This window comes from Balaenoptera physalus, assembly GCF_965194825.1.
Source record: "Balaenoptera physalus genome assembly, chromosome: 14".
NCBI lineage: Eukaryota > Metazoa > Chordata > Mammalia > Artiodactyla > Balaenopteridae > Balaenoptera > Balaenoptera physalus.
The window spans coordinates 47,374,570-47,399,143 of NC_138893.1; the positions used below are offsets into that span (position 1 = coordinate 47,374,570).

The 24,574-nt window shown below is 37.0% G+C and overlaps 1 protein-coding gene across 2 annotated transcripts in view; it reads right to left on the minus strand.

Moving 5' to 3' along the window:
* Positions 1-24,574, minus strand: part of CFAP58 (cilia and flagella associated protein 58) — a 263,223-nt gene that overhangs the window by 128,981 nt on the left and 109,668 nt on the right. The window contains exon 18 of one of the 2 annotated variants that reach the window (XM_082425120.1): positions 21,117-21,358. The exons of the other annotated variant lie outside the window; for it this stretch is intronic. Coding sequence (XP_082281246.1) covers positions 21,247-21,358 — 112 coding nt within the window. The 3' untranslated portion in view covers positions 21,117-21,246. Of the gene's footprint in view, positions 1-21,116; positions 21,359-24,574 lie in introns of those variants that run through there. 2 annotated transcript variants of the gene reach the window in all.

Sequence of the window (24,574 nt, forward strand, 5' to 3'; positions counted from 1 at the left end):
CAAGAAATCTTAATGAAAATAGTCACTTTGCCAAAGAGCTTAGGTTCTGGCAGCTTTTTGTTCATTTTTAAAATTGTTATATTTATTACAATTATATTGTTTGTATAAATATCAAAAAGAAAGAAAGAGAGAAAAATAGGAGGGAGGGAGGGAGGAAACATTCTTTCTTCCAGTAAAAAGTCAGTTAATAAATGGAGAAGGAATGACAGAATAAGAAAATCACCATTTGGCAAAATATAATAACTGCTGCTGATTCAGGAAAGAATCATCATTAGTGCTAAAACTAGTGGGTAAAGTTTAAGGAAGGAAAGAATTTTGACATAGTCTCAAATTATTTACCTACTAGATATTTATTAGTTTCAGTGGGTTGGAGAATAAATTTACAGTGGAGAAACATGGCAATACCACCTTAAGCAAAATATTAAACTTATAATCAGAAGGGGAATGACTATCTATCTCCTGGTATGATGCAGTGAGAAGAACTCAGCATCATCTCTGTGATATTTCTGCCAAAATTATATGACCTAAATGTAACCACAAGAAAACATTGAAAAAAATCAAATTGAGTTTAAAAAATAAACTTTCAATGCCATGAAATACAAAGGAAGACTCATGAGCCATTCCAGATGTAAAGGGTCTAAAGATATACAACAACTGAATGTAAGATATGGTATTGGATTTTCATTTTCTATAAAGAACATAAATGGGATAAGGTGTAAAATCTCAATAAAGTCTCTGATTAGAAAATACTATTATATAGTGCTAATTTTCTGAGGTTGATTTTATTAGAGTTATGTAACCGGGTTCCTTGTCTTTAGGAAATACACTTTGAAGCATTTAGGAGTAAAGAAGCATCATCTCTACAATTTACTCTTAAATGGGTTCAGAAAAAAAAAGATAAATGAGTAAAGCCAATGTAGTAAAATGATAGCAGTTGGTTAATCTGGGTGAAGCATATCAATGAACTCTTTGTACTATTTTTGCACCTTTTCTGTAAGTCTAAAAATGAGCTTAAATTTTTTTAAAACTTTTGAATAAGACTTTAAGGTAATTCACAAGGAATTTAACTATCTACCAAAACAAACCTGCACACTCATTAAAGGAAGACAACAAAACCTAGACACTCAACAGTGTGATACTCACAATATCTAACATCCAATAGAAAATTACCAGATTTGCAAAGATGCAGGAAAATGTGACCCAAACCAGAAGAAAGTTCAGTCAGTAGAAATAGCTATAAATTACAGAGATGATATAATTAGTAGATAGGGATTTCAAAACAGCTATGGTAAAAACAAAAGCAGCTCATGTACGTAAAGAATCCATGAACATAAAGAGGAGAGAGATGGAAGATACAAAAGTAACCAAATGAAACTTCTAAAGCTGAAAAATACAATACCTGAAATAAGAAATTTACTGAATGGGGGTTAACCACAGAGTAAACACTACACAAGGAAATATTAGTGAAACTTTAAGAGACAGCAATAGAAACTATCCAAAGTTTCCATTTCAAAGAATCACAAAACAAAAAAAGACTGAAAATTAATAGAGAAATCAATGCCTGTAAGATACTATCAAACTGTCCAACATGAAAGTAATAGAAATCCCAGAAAGAGAGTGCACAAAAAATTTTGAAAAAATAATGCTCAATTTTTTTTCCAAATTTTATGGAAACTATAAGCCTATATACCCCCATATCTCAATGACTCCCAAGCAGGATAAACATTAAAAAAAAAAAAAAAAATCACACGAAAGTATCATAATAAAATCCCCAAAATCAGTTCTAAAGACAAATTTTGTAAAGTAAAAGACAAATTATATTCAGGTGAACAAAGATAAGAATATTTGCAGACTCATAATCAGAAATATTATATACCAGAAAACAATACAACAACAAAGGGAGAGATTAGTAAAAGGGTATAAACTTTCAGTTATAAGGGGAATAAGGTCTGAGGATTTAAGTATAACATGATGACTATAGTTAATAACAGTGTATTATGTAATTGAAATTTGCTGACAATAGAACTTAAATGTTCTCACTCCTCCACAAAGTAAAGGTAAATATGTGAGGTGATGGATATGCTAATTAACTCAATGGGGGGGATCCTTTCACAATGTATACATATATCGAATCATCATGTCATACACTTTAAATATCTTACAATTTGGCAATTATACCTCAATAAAGCTAAAAAGAAAACTCACTACAAAGACAGATGGGAAAAGAGGAACAGATAAGACAAATAGAAAACAAAGAGAAAGACAGCAGACCTAAACTAAACAATATTTATAACTGATTTAAATGTAACTGGTCTAATCCCTCCAATTAAAAGGGCAAGATTGCCCTCCATACTGAACTTCAAAGGAAAAAAGCAACATCCAACTATATTCTATCTACAACGGGTATATTTTAATATAAGGATACCAATAGCTTAAAAGTAAAAGGATGTGAAAAACTATACTATAAAAACACTAATAACAATAAAGCTGGAGTGACTATATTAATATTAGACAAAGTAGGCTTTGAGATAATCAATATTACCAGGAATAAAAAGAGAAGTCTTTTATAATAATAAGAGGGTCAATTTATCAAGAAGATATAATCCTAAATGTCTATGCACTAATTTCAAAGCTTCAAAGTACAGGCAGCAAAAACTGACAACAGTGAAAGGATAAAGAGAAAAAGCCACAACCATATTTGGAGTTTTGACAATCCACTCTCAGTAATCCATAGAATAAGTAGAAAAAAAATCAGTAACAATTTAGAAGAGCTGAACAACACTTAGCAAATTAACTTCACCTAATCCACAGTTACACAACACTCCACCCCACAAAAGCAAAATATATATTATTTTCAAGTGCATATAGAACAATTATCAAGACAGTCTATACTCCAGCCCATGAAACAAATCTCAGTCATTTTGGAATGATTCAAAGTATACAGAACATGTTTTCTGATAACAAAATTAAATTAAAAATTAGTAACAGAAAGATACTTGAAAAAGCACCTAGATGTTTGTGAAATTTAAAAACATGATTCTAAACAGCCCATGAGTCAGAGAAACAGTCATAGAGTAAAGTAGAAACAAATTAGAATGAATAATAATGAAAACAGAACATATTAAAATGTGGGGGAGCATTTTAAGCCAAGCTTAAAGAGAAATATATAGCTCTAAGGCTGTATTTTAAAAAAGGAAAGGGCTAAAATCAACTACGTTAAGAAGATATAAAAGAAAGAAAAAATAAGAGAAAATCAAACCCAAAGTAGAAGAAAGAAAATACTAAGTATTAGACCAGAAATCAATGAAATAAAAAACTGACAATAGACAAAACTTAATAAAACAAAAAGCTAGTTCTTTGAAAATATCAATAAAAGTTTATTGATAAACTCCAAGCTAGACTCTCATAAAGAAAAAACAGGAGAGAAGATTTAAATTACCAATATCTAGAATGAAATAAGGAATATTTGTTCAGATCCTAGCAATGTTAAGGGTAGTCAAAAGAACATTTTGAACAACTTTAAGTCAATAATTTAACAACTTATATGACATACACAAATTGCTTGAAAGACACAAATTATCAAAATCAAAACAAGATGAAACAGGAGATTGGTTCAAGACGGCAGAGTAGAAGGACGTGCTCTCATTCCCTCTTGTGAGAGCACCGGAATCACAACTAACTGCTGAACAATCATCGACAGGAAGACACTGGAACCCATCAAAAAAAATCCCACATCCAAAGACAAAGGAGAAGCCACAATGAGATGGTAGGAGGGGCACAATCACAGTAAAATCAACTCCCATAACTGCTGGGTGGGTGACTCACAAACTGGAGAACACTTATAGCACAAAAGTCCACCCACTGGAGTGAAGGTTCTGAGCCCCAAGACAGGCTTCCCAACCTGGGGGTCTGGCAACGGGAGGAGGAATTCCTAGAGAATCAGACTTTGAAGGCTAGCGGGATTTGATTGCAGGACTTCAACAGGACTGGGGGAAACAGAGACTCCACTCTTGGAGGGCACACACAAAGTAATGTGTGCATCAGGACCCAGGGGAAGGAGCAGTGACCCCATAGGAGACTGAACCAGACCTACCTGCTAGTGTTGGAGGGTCTCCTGCGGGGGGGGGGGTGGGGTGGCTGTGTCTCACTGTGAGGACAAGGACACTGGCAGCAGAAGTTCTAGGAAGTACTCCTTGTTTTGAACCATCCCAGAGTCTGCCATTAGCCCCACCAAAGAGCCCAGGTAGGCTCCAGTGTTGGGTCGCCTCAGGCCAAAAAACCAACAGAGGGAACCCAGCCCGACCCATCAGCAGACGAGTGGATTAAAGTTTTATTGAGCTCTGCCCACCAGAGCAACACCCAGCACTACCCACCACGAGTCCCTCCCATCAGGAAACTTACACAAGCCTCTTAGATAGCCTCATCCACCAGAGGGCAGACAGCAGAAGCAAGAAGAACTACAATCCTGCAGCCTGTGGGACAAAAACCACATTCACAGAAAGAGAGACAAGATGAAAAGGCAGAGGGTTATGTACCAGATGAAGGAACAAGATAAAATCCCAGAAAAACAACTAAATGAAGTGGACACAGGCAACCTTCCAGAAAAAGAATTCAGAATAATGATAGTGAAGATGATCCAGGACCTCGGAAAACGAATGGAGGCAAAGATCAAGAAGATGCAAGGAATGTTTAACAAAGACCTAGAAGAATTAAAGAACAAACAAACAGAGATGAACAATACAATAACTGAAATGAAAACTACACTAGAAGGAATCAATAACAGAATAACTGAGGCAGAAGAACAGATAAGTGATCTGGAAGACAGAATGGTGGAATTCACTGCTGCAGAACAGAATAAAGACAAAAGAATGAAAAGAAATGAAGACAGCCTAAGAGACCTCTGGGAAAACATTAAACGCACAACATTCACATTATAGGGGTCCCAGAAGGAGAAGAGAGAGAGAAAGGACCAGAGAAAATATTTGAAGAGATTATACTCCAAAACATCACTAACATGGGAAAGGAAATAGTCACCCAAGTCCAGGAAGCAGAGAGTCCCAGGCAGGCTAAACCCAAGGAGAAACACACCGAGACGAATAGTAATCAAACTGCCAAAAATTAAAGACAAAGAAAAATTACTGAAAGCAGCAAGGGAAAAATGACAAATAACATACAAGGGAACTCCCATAAGGTTAACAGCTGATTTCTCAGCAGAAACTCTACAAGCCAGAAGGGAGTGGCATGACACATTTAAAGTGATGAAAGGGAAGAACCTACAACCAAGATGACTCTACCCGGCAAGGATCTCATTTAGATTTGATGGAGAAATCAAAAGCTTTACAGACAAGCAAAAGCTGAGAGAATTCAGCACCACCAAACCAGCTCTACAACAAATGCTAAAGGAACTTCTCTAAGTGGGAAACACAAGAGAAGAAAAGGACCTACAAAAACAAAACCATAACAATTAAGAAAATGGGAATAGGAACATACATATCGATAATTACCTTAAACATGAATGGATAAAATGCTCCAACCAAAAGACACAGGCTCGCTAAATAGATACAAAAACAAGACCCATACATATGCTGTCTACAAGAGACCCACTTCAGACCTAGGGACACATACAGACTGAAAGTTAGGGGATGGAAAAAGATATACCATGCAAATGGAAATCAAAAGAAAGCTGCAGTAGCAATACTCATATCAGATAAAATAGACTTTCAAATAAAGAATGTTACAAGAGACAAGGAAGGACACTAAATAATGATCAAGGGATCAATCCAAGAAGAAGATATAACAATTATAAATATATATGCACCCAACATAGGAGCACCTCAATACATAAGGCAACTGCTAACAGCTATAAAAGAGGAAATCAACAGTAACACAATAATAGTGGGGGACTTTAACACCTCACTTACACCAATGGACAGATCATCCAAAATGAAAATAAATAAGGAAACAGAAGCTTTAAAGACTTTTTTTTTTTTAAAGGAATTCCTTTATTTTTATTATTTATTTATTTATTTATTTATTTATTTTTGGCTGTGTTGGGTCTTCGTTTCTGTGCAAGGGCTTTCTCTAGTTGCGGCAAGCGGGGGCCACTCTTCATCACGGTGCGCGGGCCTCTCACTATTGCGGCCTCTCTTGTTGCGGAGCACAAGCTCCAGATGCGCAGGCTCAGTAGTTGTGGCTCACGGGCGCAGTTGCTCCTTGGCATGTGGGATCTTCCCAGACCAGGGCTCGAACCCGTGTCCCCTGCATTAGCAGGCAGATTCTCAACCACTGCGCCACCAGGGAAGCCCGGAAACAGAAGCTTTAAATGACACAATAGACCAGATAGATTTAATTGATATATATAGGACATTCCATCCAAAAACAGCAGATTACACGTTCTTCTCAAGTGCGCATGGAACATTCTCCAGGATAGGTCACATCTGGGGTCACAAATCAAGCCTCAGTAAATTTAAGAAAATTGAAATCATATCAAGCATCTTTTCTGACCACAATGCTATGAGATTAGAAATGAATTACAGGGAAAAAAACGTAAAAAAGACAAACACATGGAGGCTAAACAATACGTTACTAAATAACCAAGAGATCCCTGAAGAAATCAAAGAGGAAATCAAAAAATACCTAGAGACAAATGACAATGAAAACACTACGATCAAAAACCTATGGGATGCAGCAAAAGCAGTTCTAAGAGGGAAGTTTAGAGCTATACAAGTCTACCTAAAGAAACAAGAAAAATCTCAAATAAACAATCTAACCTTACACTTAAAGCAATTAGAGAAAGAAGAAGAGAAAAACCCCAAAGTTAGCAGAACAAAAGAAATCATAAAGATCAGAGCAGAAATAAATGAAATAGAAACAAAGAAAACAATAGCAAAGATCAATAAAACTAAAAGCTGGTTCTCTGAGAAGATAAACAAAATTGATAAACCATTAGCCAGACTCAAAGAAAAAGAGGGAGGGGACTCAAATTAATAAAATTAGAAATGAAAAAGGAGAAGTTACAACAGACACTGCAGAAATAGAAAGCATCCTAAGAGACTACTACAAGCAACTCTATGCCAATAAAATGGACAACCAGGAAGAAATGGACAAATTCTTAGCAGGGTATAACCTTCCAAGACTGAACCAGGAAGAAATAGAAAATATAAACAGACCAATCACAATCACTGAAATTGAAACTGTGATTAAAAATCTTCCAACAAACAAATGTCCAGGAACAGATAGGTTCACAGGTGAATTCTATCAAATATTTAGAGAAGAGCTAACACCCATCCTTCAAAACTCTTCCAAAAAATTGCAGAGGAAGGACACTGCCAAACTCATTCTACAAGGCCACCATCACCCTGACACCAAAACCAGACAAAGATACTACAAAAAAAGAAAATTACAGACCAATATCACTGAAGAATATAGATGTAAAAATCCTCAACAAAATACTAGCAAACAGAATCCAACAACACATTAAAAGGATCATACACCACGATCAAGTGAGATTTATCCCAGGGATGCAAGGATTCTTCAATATACGCAAATCAATCAATGTGATACACCATATTAACAAACTGAAGAATAAAAACCATATGATCATCTCAGTAGATGCAGAAAAAGCTTTGGACAAAATTCAACACCTATTTATGACAGAAACTCTCCAGAAAGTGGGCATAGAGGGAACCTACCTCAACATAATAAAGGCCATATACGACAAACCCACAGCAAACATCATTCTCAATGGTGAAAAACTGAAAGCATTTCCTCTAAGATCAGGAACAAGACAAGGATGTCCACTCTCACCACTATTATTCAACATAGTTTTGGAAGTCCTAGCCACGGCAATCAGAGAAGAAAAAGAAATAAAGGAATACAAATTGGAAAAGAAGAAGTAAAACTGTCACTGTTTGCAGATGACATGATACTATACACAGAGAATCCTAAAGATGCCACCAGAAAACTACTAGAGCTAATCAATGAATTTGGTAAAGTAGCAGGATACAAAATTAATGCACAGAAATCTCTTGCATTCCTGTACACTAATGATGAAAAATCTGAAGAGAAATTAAGGAAACACTCCCATTTACCACTGTAACGAAAAGAATAAAATACCTAGGAATAAACCTACCTAGGGAGACAAAAGACCTGTATGCAGAAAACTATAAGACACTGATGAAAGAAATTAAAGATGATACCAACAGATGGAGAGATATACCATGTTCTTGGATTGGAAGAATCAATACTGTGAAACTGACTATACTACCCAAAGCAATCTACAGATTCAATGCAATCCCTATCAAATTACCAATGGCATTTTTTTACAGAACTAGAACAAAAAATCTTAAAATTTGTATGGAGACACAAAAGACCCCAAATAGCCAAAGCAGTCTTGAGGGAAAAAACGGACCTGGAGGAATTAGACTCCCTGACTTCAGACTATACTACAAAGCTATAGTAACCAAGACAGTATGGTACTGGCACAAAACAGAAATATAGATCAAAGGAACAGAATAGAAAGCCCAGAGATAAACCCACGCACCTATGGTCAACTAATCTATGACAAAGGAGGCAAGGATATACAATGGAGAAAAGACAATCTCTTCAATAAGTAGTGCTGGGAAAGCTGAACAGCTACATGTAAAAGAATGAAATTAGAACACTCCCTAACACCATACACAAAAATAAACTCAAAATGGATTAGAGACCTAAATGTAAGACTGGACACTATAAAACTCTTAGAGGAAAACATAGGAATAACACTCTTTGACATAAATCACAGCAAGATCTTTTTTGATCCACTTCCTAGAGTAATGGAAATAAAAACAAAAATAAACAAATGGGACCTAATGAAACTTAAAAGCTTTTGCACAGCAAAGGAAACTATAAACAAGACGAAAAGACAACCCTCAGAATGGGAGAAAATATTTGGAAACAAATCAACGGACAAAGGATTAACCTCCACAATATATAAACAGCTCATGCAGCTCAATATTAAAGAAACAAACAACCCAATCCAAAAATGGGCAGAAGACCTAAATAGACATTTCGCTGAAGAAGATATACAGATTGCCAGCAAACACATGAAAGAATGGTCAACATCACTAATCATTAGAGAAATGCAAATCAAAACTACAATGAGGTATCACCTCCCACCAGTTAGAATGGGCATCATCAGAAAATGTACAAACAACAAATGCTGGAGAGGGTGTGGAGAAAAGGGAACCCTCTTGCACTGTTGGTGGGAATGTAAATTGATACAGCCACTCTGGAGAACAATATGGAGGTTCCTTAAAAAACTAAAAATAGAATTACCATATGACCCAGCAATCCCACTACTGGGCATATACCCAGAGAAAACCGTAATTCAAAAAGACACATGCACCCGAATGTTCATTGCAGCACTATTTACAATAGCCAGGTCATGGAAGCAACCTAAATGCCCATCAACAGACGAATGGATAAAGAAGATGTGGTACATATATACAATGGAATATTACTCAGCCATAAAAAGGAACGAAATTGAGTCATTTGTTGAGACGTGGATGGATCTAGAGACTGTCATACAGAGTGAAGTAAGTCAGAAAGAGAAAAACAAATATCATATATTAATGCATGTATGTGGAACCTAGAAAAATGATACAGATGAGCCAGTTTGCAGGGCAGAAGTTGAGACACAGATGTAGAGAATGGACATATGGACACCAAGGGGGGAAAACTGCGGTGAGGTGGGGATGGTGGTGTGCTGAATTGGGCGATTGGGATTGGCATGTATACACTGATATGTATAAAATTGATGCCTAATAAGTACCTGCAGTATAAAAAAACAAACAAAACAACTAATACTAAACTTTCATTGGGTTATTTGTATGGAAATATGTTAATATAAATGTTTCAGACATTACATGAAATTCCTAAAAATCTTATATTTGTATTTGTATGGAAATATGTATGGAAATATGTTAATATAAACGTTTCAGACATTACATGAAATTTCTAAAAATCTTATATTTGTATTTGTATGGAAATATGTATGGAAATATGTTAATATAAATGTTTCAGACATTACATGAAATTTCTAAAAATTTTATATGTTCTGGTATAATGTTATAAGTCATAATCCTAGTTATTACTTTAAAATGTATATCTCAGAAATAACTAATTTTCTTGTCAACTGCATTATTATGAACTTTCATCAAATCTTTTACCGTGGTCATTTTTAAGTCTTTTGTCATTTACAGACAGTTCTGGGTGTACTCTGATGATTTTGCAAATATGTTCCTATAAAAGGGTTTCATCTTCAAGAAATTCATGGAAAAGACTCTGACAAGTACAGGTTTCTGGTAACTGACTGTACTGCTGAACTGAATGAATAAGCATTTTCAGAACTCTGATGAAAAACTGATGAACTCATAAAAGTGCTAACAAAAGATCAAGATGAAAAAAAACAATTAATTACATGGGACTGAGTGAACTGATGAGGATGAGTATAATTTTTGTGACTTTCTGTCTGAATTAAAAAAAAAAAAAAAAAATCCCACAAGGACTCAGAGGCAAAGAATATACAAATCAATTTTCACTGCAAAGTAAAGGAGCTGTTACAGTGGAGGATTACTGGACTGAATGTCAATATTATGACATAGTATGAGTGTGTTTCATGTTTGGTAATTGCAATCATTGTTGCTTTTGTTGTGGTCATCCATGTACAATGCTTGGTGTCAGTCTATTTATCTCTTGTAAAAATAAAATACAGTGTGTGTGTGTGAAAAAAAAAAAAAAAAAAAAAAAAAAATTTTAAATAGAGAAGCCCAGATAAGCTTCAATGAGAAGATGACATCTGAGCAGAGATTTGAGTTAGCCAAGTTGGTATCTAGTGGAAGAGTGCACAGGAGAGGAAAGGGCCAGTGCAAAGACTCTGGGGCAGGAGCTTGTCTGGTGTGTTAGAAGAACAATAAGGAGGCCACTGTGGTTGTGGCACAGAAAGGAGAAGAGAGTAATGGAAGTCAGATACACAATGGATGAGAGCAGTAAGCAGATAGGACACAGTGGTCAGACCCCTAATGGCCCTGTAGGACGCTCTGCGGGCTTTGTTAGCTCTTCACGATAGGAGCCAGTGAAGGGTTTTAAGGAGAGGAGTGGCATGACTGATCACATCCCCCATGATCACGGTGACTGCTGTACGAAAAACAGACTGTGGGGGCCACGGTAGACACAGGCAGATCAGTTAGAACGCTCTTCAGTCACCGATGTCAGAGATGATGGTGGCTCAGGACGGAGAGATAGTAGGGGAGGTGGTGAGAAGTGGTCACATTCTAAAAATATTTTGAAGGTAGAGCAACAGGAGTAAAACGAAGAAAATCAAAATCCCATGTCCCAGAGATAACTATTAATTTATTTATTCTAAGCAAACATGGTCCCCTCTAAAAACTAGAAAGCTTGCCAAGGATGCTCTTCTCAGAGGTACTTACTTTTTACTCCTCAGCCTACTCCGGCCTGGCCTCCCCCCTCTGCCACTCTCCCAAAACTGCTCTGATTAAAGTCACCAATTACCTCGAAGTTGCTCAATCTACGAGACACTGACCTGTCCTCAATCTTGTTTTGCTAGCAGCACATGGCATGGTTGAGCCTCCCCTCTTCCTTGATCTCTCTCCTCCCTGGGTTCGTCGACCGCACACTCTCCCAGTTTTCCTCTCTACCCCTGCTTTTCAGTCTCTTTTGCTGGTTTCACCTCCTCCCCTCACATGTTGAGGTTGCTGCTTAGTCGTGGGCCCTCTTCCCTTCTAATTTCACACATCCTCCCTCACAAATTTATTCACTACCATGGTTTAAAATATTGGCCATGATCATCTCTAAAGGCATCCCAACCTCACACCAACTGCTCAAAACACATCCCCACTCGGATGTCTTAAGGGCAACTTCTACTCAACATGTAGAAAACAAAGCCTTGATCTTCCCTCCTAAGCCTTGTCCTCTGTCTCCAATTATTTATTTAACATACGCTTACTGAGCCCCTAAGATATGCCAAGCACTGGTAGGCACTAGAGATAAAATGATGAGGCAGGAGGGAAAGGTTCAATAGAATGGAGGGTTATAGAAAGGGAACTTACAAATATGTGTGAAATTAAAACTGTGTATGGTGCTACGAAGGAGCAGTTACGTAAGGCTGTGGGAGTCTATGTCAGCAGGGAAGAGACTGATGGGGGTTGAGGAGGGTCTCCCTTAAGAAATAATCTCTGGGGACTTCCCTGGTGGCGCAGTGCTTCAGAATCCGCCTGCCAGCACTGTTTACAACAGCCAGGACATGGAAGCAACCTAAGTGTCCATCGACAGACGAATAGATAAAGAAGATGTGGCACATATATACAATGGAATATTACTCAGCCATAAAAAGAAACGAAACTGAATTATTTGTAGTGAGGTGGATAGACCTAGAGTCTGTCATACAGAGTGAAGTAAGTCAGAAAGAGAAAAACAAATACCATATGCTAACACATATATATGGAATTTAAAAAAATAAAATGGTTCTGATGAACCTAGGGGCAGGGCAGGAATAAAGACGCAGACGTAGAGAATGGACTTGAGGACATGGGGAGGGGGAAGGGTAAGCTGGGATGAAGTAAGAGAGTAGCATTGACATATATACAATACCAAATGTAAAATAGCTAGCTAGTGGGAAGCAGCTGCATACCACAGGGAGATCAGCTCAGTGCCTTGCGACCACCTAGAGGGGTGGGATCAGGAGGGTGGGAGGGAGACGCAAGAGGGAGGGGATATGGGGATATACGTATGCATATAGCTGATTCACTTTGTTATACAGCAGAAACTAACACACCATTGTAAAGCAATTATACTCCAATAAAGATGTTAAAAAAAAAAAAAAAAAGACACATGCACCCCAATGTTCACTGCAGCACTATTTACAATAGCCAGGTCATGGAAGCAACCTAAATGCCCATCGACAGACGAATGGGTAAAGAAGATGTGGTACATATATACAATGGAATATTACTCAGCCATAAAAAGCAATGAAATTGGGTCATTTGTAGAGACGTGGATGAATCTAGAGACTGTCATACAGAGCGAAGTAAGTCAGAAAGAGAAAAACTAATATTGTATATTAACACATATATGTGGAACCTAGAAAAATGGTACAGGTGAACCAGTTTGCAGGGCAGAAATTGAGACACAGATGTAGAGAACAAACGTAGGGACACCAAGGGGGGAAAGTGGAAGGAGGGTTGGTGGTGGTGTGATGAATTGGGAGACTGGGATTGACATATATACACTAATATGTATAAAATGGATAACTAATAAGAACCTGCCGTATAAAATAAATAAATAAAATAAATTTCAAAAAAAAAACCCAAAAAACAAGATGAAACATAAAATCCAAATAACCCTATATCTATTTAAAACCTTCCCACAAGAAAAATTGTAATTTCAGGTAACTTTAATGGAAAATTATGTCATGTATTTAAGGAAGAAATAATACCAATCCTACACAACGTATTTCAGGAAATAGTGGAGAAGGATCATTTCCCAATTCAGTTTGTGAGGCCAGCAAAACCTTGAAACCAAAACCAGACAAAGATATTATAAGAAAAGAAAACTACGACCAATAACCCTGATGAACATAGCTGTAAAAGTCATTAACAAAATGTTAGCAAATTTAATTCAACAACATATAATAATGATAATATGTATAAAAATGACCAAGTGGGGTCTATGCAAAGAATACAAATTTGGTTGAACATTTGAAAGTCAAGGTAATTCACCACGTTAACAAAACAAATGAGAAAAAAAATATGATTAACTCAATACACGCAGAAAAGGCATTGATGAAACAGTATCTATGCATGATTAAAAACTTAGCAAACAGGCAATAGAGGGGAGCTTCCTCAACCTAATAAAAGGCATCTATGAAAATCCTACCGCTAACATCATACCTCATGATGAAAGACTCAAAGCTTCCTCCTAACGTCAAGAACAAAGCACCACTTTAATCTAACAATTATTTGAAGTCCTAACCAGTGCAAGTATGGTGATTACGAACAAAGAAACAAACAAATAATAAAAAGCATACTGATTGGAAACAAAGAAAAACTGTCTTTATTTGTAGAAAACATGTTTACGTTTACAGAAAATCCTAAGTAATTCCAAAAAGCTGTAAAATAAATGAATTTAGCAATGTCCTCAGATACAAAAGGAATATACAAAAATCAGTTGTATTTCCATATACTAATACCAAACAGAAAATAAGAGGTAAAATACCACTTACAATAACATCAGAAATTGCAAAATACTTAGGCAAAAATTTAACAGAATATGTGCAATATCTGTACACTGAAAACTACAAAATGTTGCTGAGAAAAAATTTTAAAATCTAAATAAATGGGGATATGTGCCATTTTCATGGATTAAAAACCTCAATTTTGTCAAAATGACAGTTCTTCCCAAATTGATCTCTAGATTCAATGCAATCCCAACCAAATTTCCAGCAGGCTTTTTTGTAGAAATTGACAAGCTGATTCTAAGCTGTATATAGATATGGATAAAACCCAGAACAATTAAAAGATTTCTATAGAAGAAGAAAAAAGTTGAAGACCTTGTACCATTAAATTTCAAGACAAAATTGTCAGCAAAATAGATAGGTATAGAGTTACAGAACAAAGTCCATAAATAGAACTGTTCAAATAAAGTCAACTGATTTTCTATAAATATGTCAAGGTAATTCAGTGGAAAATGACAGTCTTTTCAGCAAATGGAGCTGAACAACTGGATATCCATATGGAACAAAAATGAACCTCTACTCTAACCTCACACCACACATAAAATTAACTCTAAATGGACCATAAATATAACATAAAAACTAAAACGATAATAAAACTTCTAGATGAAAACAGATATAAAATCATTACTATTTCAGAGTAGGCAAAAATTACTTAGGACAAGAAAAGTACAAACTACATAAGAAAAATAAGGATAAATTGGACCTCAGTAAAATTTAAAAGGTCTGCTCTTCAAAATACACTATTAAGAAAATGAAAAGGTAAGCCAGAAACCAAGTGAAAATATTTGCAATACATATATCTGACAAAGGTTTTGTATCCAGAAGGCACAAAGAACGTTTACAACCTAATAAAAAGATTTTTTAAATGGTCAAAAGATCTGAAGACACTTCACATATGAATGACAGAAAGCACATGAAAAAATGTTTAACATTATTAGTCATTGGGAAATACAAATTTAAACCACAATGAGATATCATTATATATCCAATAGAATGGCTTAAAAAAATACTGACAATACTGAACACTGACAAAGATTAGAGTAATTGGAATTCACACACATTGTTGGTAGGAATGTAAAATGGTCCAACAGTTTGGCAGTTTCTCATCAAATTAAATGTATACTCGAATTGATCCAACATTTCCATTCCTGGAAATGATACTATTTGTCTACATAAAGACTTGTACATGAACATTCATAGCAAATTTATTCATAATAGCTAAACACTGGAAACAACCTGAATTCCCATCAATAGGTAAACCAATAGACAAATTGTGCTGTCAATATAATGGCATATTACTCAGCAATAAAAATGTATTAATTACTGATATAAACAACAACATTGGTGAATCTCAAAAAAACATTAAACTACATGAAAAAAAGCCAGGTGCAAAAGAGTGCCTACTGTATGATTCCATTTATATGAAATCTAAGAAAGACACAACTAATATAAGATGAAAAACAGATCCATCATTGCTTAGGCTGGATGGGGGCTGTGAATATTGCCTGCCAAGGGGCATAAAGGCATTCTTGGTGGGGGTGGAGGGCAGGGGTTGTAGTTGTGGTAGTGATTGTGGTAGTGGTTACTTGGGCATATGCATTTGTCAAAACTTAGCAAACTGTACACTTAAAGTACGTGCTTTCATTATATGTGAATTATATCTCAATTACATCTTTGATTTTTAAAAAACAAAATATATCTATATATACTTATTTTAAATGTCCAGAAAGATACACTCAAAATTATAAAACAGTAGTATTTCAAAGGTGATATTCAAAATATTTAACAATTGGGAATTACAAGCACCAACCAGTCAGAACAGATGGTGGGCATGAACAATTGGTACAGCGAAGGAGACGTGTATTAGCCCAGGAAAACAATAGTTATCAATAGATGGTGGGATTACTGATGTCCTTTTTCTTCTTTTTGCTTATTCGTATTTTCTAATTTTCTATCTGTATTTCAATCAGGTACTTTAAAATAAGGGAAAAAATCTATTTTTAATTATAAAAAAGAAAAATGGTACCCTGTTGACATCACATTTCATACTGTTATAAAATTCTAATGGATCTCAAAACCCTAATGGAACTTTTAAATAACAGATATGAGAAATGGTATACTAAAACAGCATTGAATTAGAAGTTAAAAATGGATAATACCATAAAAATACTTCCTATCTACTACAAAGAAAATAGTGAGATGTATTTTTTAACTATTTTACCATTTTAATATTTTAAAATGCCCTCCCTTTGCTCCTATTACAACTAGGTCTCCATACAATTGATTATGTTTAAGACAGAGAATATCTTTCCTCAAATTGTCCAGGCTCTGAAATGCCATTCTGCTCTAAAGTCAAGATATAGTATTTTCTGATGGGTATCTTGGCCTAGGTCAAACTTCAGAATCTGGCTGAGCAAGCCAGGAAATCAAACAATAATTATCAACCTTGGATAACTTTTTATAGCAAAATTACAGCCCATGACAAGGAGAGTTGCTGCCATCTCCTCCTAGCATGACAACCTCCATCTCTACGGCTTATCACAGCAACAAACCTTTGCTCTGAGCAACTTCTTCAGAGGTAAGCACAATAAAAACCTGGCCTAAGAGCAGTCACTGAGAAGCTATTATCAGCAAATAAAGACCCGGGAGTCCTCTTTATCATGTGTCTCTCTATCAACAGAGAAACCATACCAGCTCCCCATCAGCCCAGTTGAGAGTCAATGGCTGGTTTAGCAACAGGACTCTTTTTTTTTTTTTTAACATCTTTATTGGAGTATAATTGCTTTACAATGGTGTGTTAGTTTCTGCTTTATAACAAAATGAATCAGTTATACATATACATATGTTCCCATATCTCTTCCCTCTTGCATCTCCCTCCCTCCCACCCTCCCTATCCCACCCCCCCAGGTGGCCACAAAGCACTGATCTCCCTGTGCCATGTGGTTGCTTCCCACTAGCTATCTACCTCACGTTTGGTAGTGTATATATGTCCATGCCACTCTCCCACTTTGTCACAGCTTACCCTTCCCCCTCCCCATATCCTCAAGTCCATTCTCTAGTAGGTTTGTGTCTTTATTCCCATCCTACCACTAGGCTCTTCATGACCTTTTTTTTCTTTCTTCCTTAGATTTCATATATATGTGTTAGCATACTGTATTTGTTTTTCTCTTTCTACTTACTTCACTCTGTATGACAGACTCTAACTCCATCTACCTCACTACAAATAACTCCATTTCGTTTCTTTTTATGCCTGAGTAATATTCCATTGTATCTATGTGCCATATCTTCTTTATCCATTCATCCGATGATGGAGACTTAGGTTGCTTCCATGTCCTGGCTATTGTAAACAGAGCTGCAATGAACATTTTGGGAACAAGACAAGGTTGCCCACTCTCACCACTATTATTCAACATAGTTTTGGAAGTTTTAGCCACAGCAATCAGAGAAGAAAAAGAAATAAAAGGAATCCAAATCCGAAAAGAAGAAGTAAAGCTGTCACTGTTTGCAGATGACATGATACTATACATAGAGAATCCTAAAGATGCTACCAGAAAACTACTAGAGCTAATCAACGAATTTGGTAAAGTTGCAGGATACAAAATTAATGCACAGAAATCTCTTGCATTCCTATACACTAATGATGAAAAATCTGAAAGTGAAATTAAGAAAACACTCCCATTTACCACTGCAACAAAAAGAATAAAATATCTAGGAATAAACCTACCTAAGGAGACAAAAGACCTGTATGCAGAAAATTATAAGACACTGATGAAAGAGATTAAAGATGATACAAATAGACGGAGAGACATACCATCTTCTTGGACTGGAAGAATCAACATTGTGAAAATGACTCTATTACCCAAAGCAATCTACAGATTCAATGCAATCCCTATCAAACTACCACTGGCATTTTTCACAGAACTAGAACAAAAAATTTCACAATTTGTATGGAAACACAAAAGACCCCGAATAGCCAAAGCAATCTTGAGAACGAAAAATAGAGCTGGAGGAATCAGGCTCCCTGACTTCAGACTATACTACAAAGGACTCCTTTCTGAAACGCTCAAAACCCTGGGGTAAAATGATGCTACTGTATAATCTCCTAATGTTGCTTTACAATGCAGCTCAAATATGTGATTTTAAAAGCACCTTAAGCCCACTGTGAGCTCACAGTTATCTTTAATGATCTGCAAATCTCAGTGTTTTTAATAGCTCATTTTTGTACTGTGGCTACAGTGGCAACACCTGCACCTAAATAGTTATTGCTTTTAATACCCTGGGCTGTCAGGATGTGCAGTAAATGAGAGGCAGCAGCAGTATCTTCCACCTTTTCTAAGCCTTAATTTACTCTTCCTCCGTTTGAACATAAGTGTATTGAGCTGATAGAGCTGCTGCGTCAGCTCCCAGAGCCTGTGCGATCTCAGCTAATGGGACCAAGATCAGAGGTCATCAGCAGAGGCTGACCACCCTTCTCCATTACATGGAGAGAAACAAGAAGAAAATGGTAGCTAGAGGCCACCAGGGTCCTTCCCTCTGGAAGCTCCAAATCCTGAAAGTGAAGGATCTGTCCCCAGATCACAGTTATAAGAAAAATATACAGACGTTTTCATGAGGTCCCCAATATGGCATTTCTGCAAGATACTAAACTATAAATTGCATTAGCAAATCTAGCTTCATCCAGACATTTTAATGTCACTCACCCGCTAAACGAGGATAAGAATCATCTTTACAGTTGATATAATAAAGTATTAAGTAACAACTTTGATTCTCAAATTTCAAAACATAAGGTATCTCTTATGTAATAATAATAGTAGGTATTTATTGAACAATTACTATGGGTCTGACATTGTTCTAAGCTTACATACACTAACTCATTTCATCCTCAAAACAACTCAATTGTTATGACGAGCCAGGATTTGAACCTGGCATCTGTCTCCAGAGTCTTTGCCATACTGCAATAGATCAAGAATCACAGATCCCATTTCTCTAGAGAAGTGAACCTCTTATAAAGCCACCCAAGGGCTCAGAAGGAAGTTGGCTATGGCTGTACTTCAAAATGTTCCTGAATGGATGGGAAACCCTCCAGTGTTGCACATGTCATAACTGTCTTGCCTCACCTTACCTGTAAAAGTCTTCTACCTAAACAGATTGTGGTTGGCTCTGAGGGAATACAGCATCAGTGATTTTCAAAAATGGAAACAGCCCCATTGTGATTCTTCAGGTTCAAGGTTTTCTAAGCAAATTCTCTTGTGTATATAACCATCCTCACGCTCCCGCATGGTACACAAATTGCTGATGATCACACCTCACCACAGGGTCACCAGCTACACTGGAGGTTGATTTCCATCTGCAGTTCTCGACTGGGATCATGTGAGAGAAGCAACAGAGGATGACACTGCCTGACTCAGTTCCCCCAGCCCTTAAACACTTCTGCTTTCAACAGTCAGCAACCGCTGTCTCTTTGTCTGAGAGCTGCTTTGCCTACAGGGAAGACCAGAAAGACCCTTCCAGAGCAGTCCTTGGCCAGTGATTGGAAGCATGGGGGATATAAATATCCCAGTTCCCTCACCCTGATGGGGACAACTCTGAGATGTGATTACATTGTCTCCAGAGCTCCCTGAAAGGTCCAGCCAAAGTCTCCCACCATGGAACTTGACATTGAGCCTTAGGTTGGTCTCCTTCCCTTCCCTGTCCTACTTCCCCAACTCTTAGGGTGTTTCCTGGGATCACTTCAGAATCAATCACTTTCATGGCCATCATTGCCTTGGGTCTGCTTCTGGCAGTGAACTGAGAGGGACAGCGGAATATGATTTTAGATCCCTCTAAACTCCCACCTCTCTGGATAATCTAAACAAACATCTTGGGGCCATTAAGTCTCCTGCTCCTCTCAATGGGAACCTTAGTTCTGCAGCACAAATGGAATGATCTACTTATACTGTCCTTACTTATCCATGAGCTACTTACTCTTCAGTTATTTTTTAAAAATTACAGAGGTCAAGTTATTGGGAGAGAGATGGCCAGAGTGTCCCACATAATATTACTGAATGAACACTCTAAACAAGGGAACTTTGAACTGATGCCCACATAACTGTGGCTTCAACACAAAGAAAATACAATGGATTCAGCGGCTCAAAATGCTGGCCTACAGCCTGGAAGGCAAACAGATCTCTGTCCCATGTAACTCTGTTCTCCAAGTGTGAGGTCTAGAAAGGATAGACCTTCAATGGATACCAGCCCAAACCCCTCATTTTACAGGCTTGGTTCCTCTGAATCACATCCTTGGGTTAAACATTTCTCACAGTAGTTTTAAACTTTAATTATGTACTCTACCAAAGCAAAGATCAAAATCTCTACAAAGGTTCTTTTTATTTTTTATGATGAAGCATTTATTAGTATGTCTCTTTGGAATAGATTTTCATACCCCAGGCCTGAAAAGAAATTCCACATAGAAATCACTCTCAGAACACTTTTTAAATACGAGAGTGTGTCCTTCTTTCTCATCTCATCAATGACTTGTTAGTGAGGAATAATTACAATAGATTCTTATTAATAAGAATGCATTGGATTTCAAAAAATTTTTTAAAAAGTATAAAACCTATGCACCAATGTCTATAATAGAGACATTAGGATCCAAACTTTCATCCATACAGAGTATCTAGATGTGGTGCATTTCAAAATAAATCAATGTGGTAGTAACAAAAGATCAGCTTCATGGAATGGGTCGGCCTAATTGAACAGATATAATTACACTCTGTTAATATCCATGTGGACTATGTAGAACGTCATCACTCTTATATGTACATGACTATAATAGTTCTGCGTTTCTTTCCATCCTGGAATCTGAGAACTGATTTCCCTAAATGTCTGTGATCCAAGGGATTTCAAAGAGATTCCTCCAAAATGTTCCAGAGTGAATTTCATGAGCTGTTCAGCTGGACCCAGCCAGCAGCTTGGAGTTAGGACTTCATCTTGGATGACTTGCTGAGGGGAAATCCACCCCCCGTAAAACGAGGGCCAGCTGGTTTGGCCATTGAGAAGGCATTCTCCATGCCTATTCTGTCCTTGTTCCTATAAGAAAGGAGGTGAAAGTTAACTTCCTTACCACCTTTTTCCTCTTCTATGTTTGATAGTTCTTAGGGTGAATTAGCCACTGAAAACTGCTTTGATCAAAGCTTCCAGTTTGAGACAAGGTGGTGGTTTAAATCTAATTAGGTGTTACTGATAACACATAGAATTAGGGAAAGACACAATTAAATGTGCTTTCCTCATGTTGATCTAAATACGGACAGAAGGCCTCATAAGAGCTCAGACCCTGTGGACTGGAGGCTCCTGACTTGTAATCATCTTCCTATTTTATAAAGCATTTGTTTAGTTCCAAAGATCAGTCAGAAGAATCCTTCTCTTGGCTCAATTATAATGATTAATTCATCATTTATCAACTTTTATAATCCAAAGTTTCAGTGGAAACATAAATATTTATCACACACACAAGGTATCTTCATCAAACTTGGACATTTATAAAATACAAATTTTCTTATAACTTTAGATGAGCAGCAGTTATTATTAGAAATAGTTTAAGATACAAGAAAAGCTGGGAAAGATAAATAAGATAGTACATTTGGCAATAGATAAAGGAAATTCTAATCTACAATGTATCTTCTATGCAGATCTTCTTTAAATACCCACACACACACACACACACACACACACACACACACACACATTCAGGTTTCCTGCAGAGGTATCTTAAATTTATACAAATTACCTATTGAATAATTAGGGGTCTTATGGAAAACATCTTTGGAGTCCCTTTTTAAAAATAAAAACTGAGCAAACTACTAAGACTAAAACCAATTAGATTTGGCTAATAGAAGTGATTTACTTCAGGGGAGAGAATTTTACCTTTTGCAAAAGAATCTGAATTGTACTGCAGACTCTAGACCAGCCTGGAGGTCCAGAGTAGGGGAGTCAAGGGCAGGTGGGTAGGACTGCAGGTCAGGACTGGAGCATGATAAAAACAGGGTTTGAGAAAAGTGAAAAAAAAAAGGCAAAAAGGTAAAAATGATACGAGTTGCTATTTTATAAAGAGTATATGTGAGGAGAATATCCACAGAGATTATTCTAAATTATTCCATTTGAAAAGAACCTGCAGAGAATTTGTTAATCAATCTAGCTGTCCCTTAGCAGAATTGATTTCATTATTATAAAAAGCCGTCCTCCATAAATAGGACAAAAGCTTTAGCCTTGAGTGGGTCCAGCAAAGAAGATTCCTTCAAGTACTGTGACAACTTGTCTACCTCCTGACTGTTGCTAGATGCAGGCAGTGCCCCCCTCCCCCTGCCCTCTCTCTCCTTAAATAACCTAAAATTTCCTCTCCGAAGGAACTTAAGCTTAATGCTTCTGGCCTGATCTAAGTTGACTAATGGGAATAATGTCTCCTTTATATGATCTTCTTAATGTATTTATAGACCATCTTAATGACTCCCTTCAGCCTTCTTCCTTCCAGTCTAAACCATCTCAGCACTTTTGTTCTTGCCTGGGCATATTTTCCTTCAGCTCTTTAATCTTTTTTTTTTTTTCCCCTGCTCTCCCATGAACTCAAAACTCTCTGTCTCCCTCCAGTTTATGGATCCCAACTAAATGGAACGACCAAATGATGCCCTAGCCAGGTCAGATTGGCCACAAGGAATGAGGATTCAAGGCAAAGGCAGAGTCTAGAGCAATGCTATCTGACAGAACTTTCCATGATGGTGGAAAAGCTCTATATCCGAGCTGCCCAACGTGGCATCCACTAGCCACACATGGCTACTAAATAGGTGAAATGTGACTAGTGCATTTAAGGAACTGAACTGCTAAGTTGATTGAATTGCAATTCACTTTAATTTAAATAGCCACAAGTGGCATACTGCCCGGGGGCAGTGCAATTCTAGTGGATGGGCCATTGGGAGGGAATGAGCTATCAGAGGGGTGTCTCTCTGTCAGCATGCTCCCTGTGTCCAGAAAACTGTGTGTGCCTGGCCGGGGGATCAGTAAGGTCAATGGAAACTAGGCCAAATCCCAGGGCCAAGGCAGGGGAGTTAATGAGCTCTAGGAAGGCAATTAACTGCTTAGCCAAGCCAGCTGTTTATAACTGTTTCAACTGGACCACTGGTCTCCAAAATGGAGTGCGCGAACTCTACAAGATGAGTGGGATGACCTGTTGGCAAGTGGCAAGAAGATATTAGAGATTCAATATTTTATCTTTGAAAACTAAAAATCATTCTTTACTAATAACTACTCACAAAGTGACAATAGTATTTGTGTGTACTTTATAAATTAAAATATATTGGAGGTAAAAAACTATTCCAAAATAGTATTTTTTTAATTTTAAAAACTATATGCATATATATTAGGGGGGCTGCAAGTTCAAAACTGTTTTTCTGATAAGGGTGCACACTCAGAAAGTTTGAAGGCCACAGAGCTAGACAACTGCCTCACATGGAAACTAGACATGACATTTCCTAAGCACAACTTTGGTGTCCTAAAAGAAAACTACAGTGTTTCTACTCCAACATTCATTCAATTCACATCATTAATATCAGTGGTTCTCAAATATCAGTGTGCATGGAATTCACCTAGAGAGCAAGTAAACTGCAGATTTTTAAGGCCCATCCAGAACCTGCTGAATCCAAATATCTGGAAATTGGGCCTAGGAACCTGCATGTTTAATAAATCTCAACAGTGATTCTGAATCAGATAGTTGCTAGACCCACACATTAAGCCAGACCCATCTAAATTAGCTATAGTTTTTAGCAATATTTTAGTCTACCAAGGAACTGGCATCTAAATGTGGAATGGGGGAATATTCTGATTTACAAAAAGGACAGATTTTTACTGGCAAATGAATTCGCATCCAGCTACTTTAAGTAGCTGTTTGCCACTAATGGACTATTGGTGGATGCGTTCAAACCCTGTTTCACCATGTCCTTGAAATGCCCATGTGGATGAAATACCAATCCTGACTTTCAACTCACAATGTGAGCCTCTACAGAATGAACAAGATGATTTGGGCAATGCACACAGCCAAGGTTCAAACCTGCTGATTCATCTGGGCCCACTCACCCCAGGATTAGGCAAACAATAACAAAGTGAAGAGAACATTTACTCTTCAACATGTAGGCATCCTGAAACCCAAAATATTCACCTGATATCTGCATTACCATCTCCTAGAAGAATGCTCATGCCGATACCCTACAGCAGATATTGAAGTCAGGTACTAGACATAGAAATGGTTCAGAGACAGTT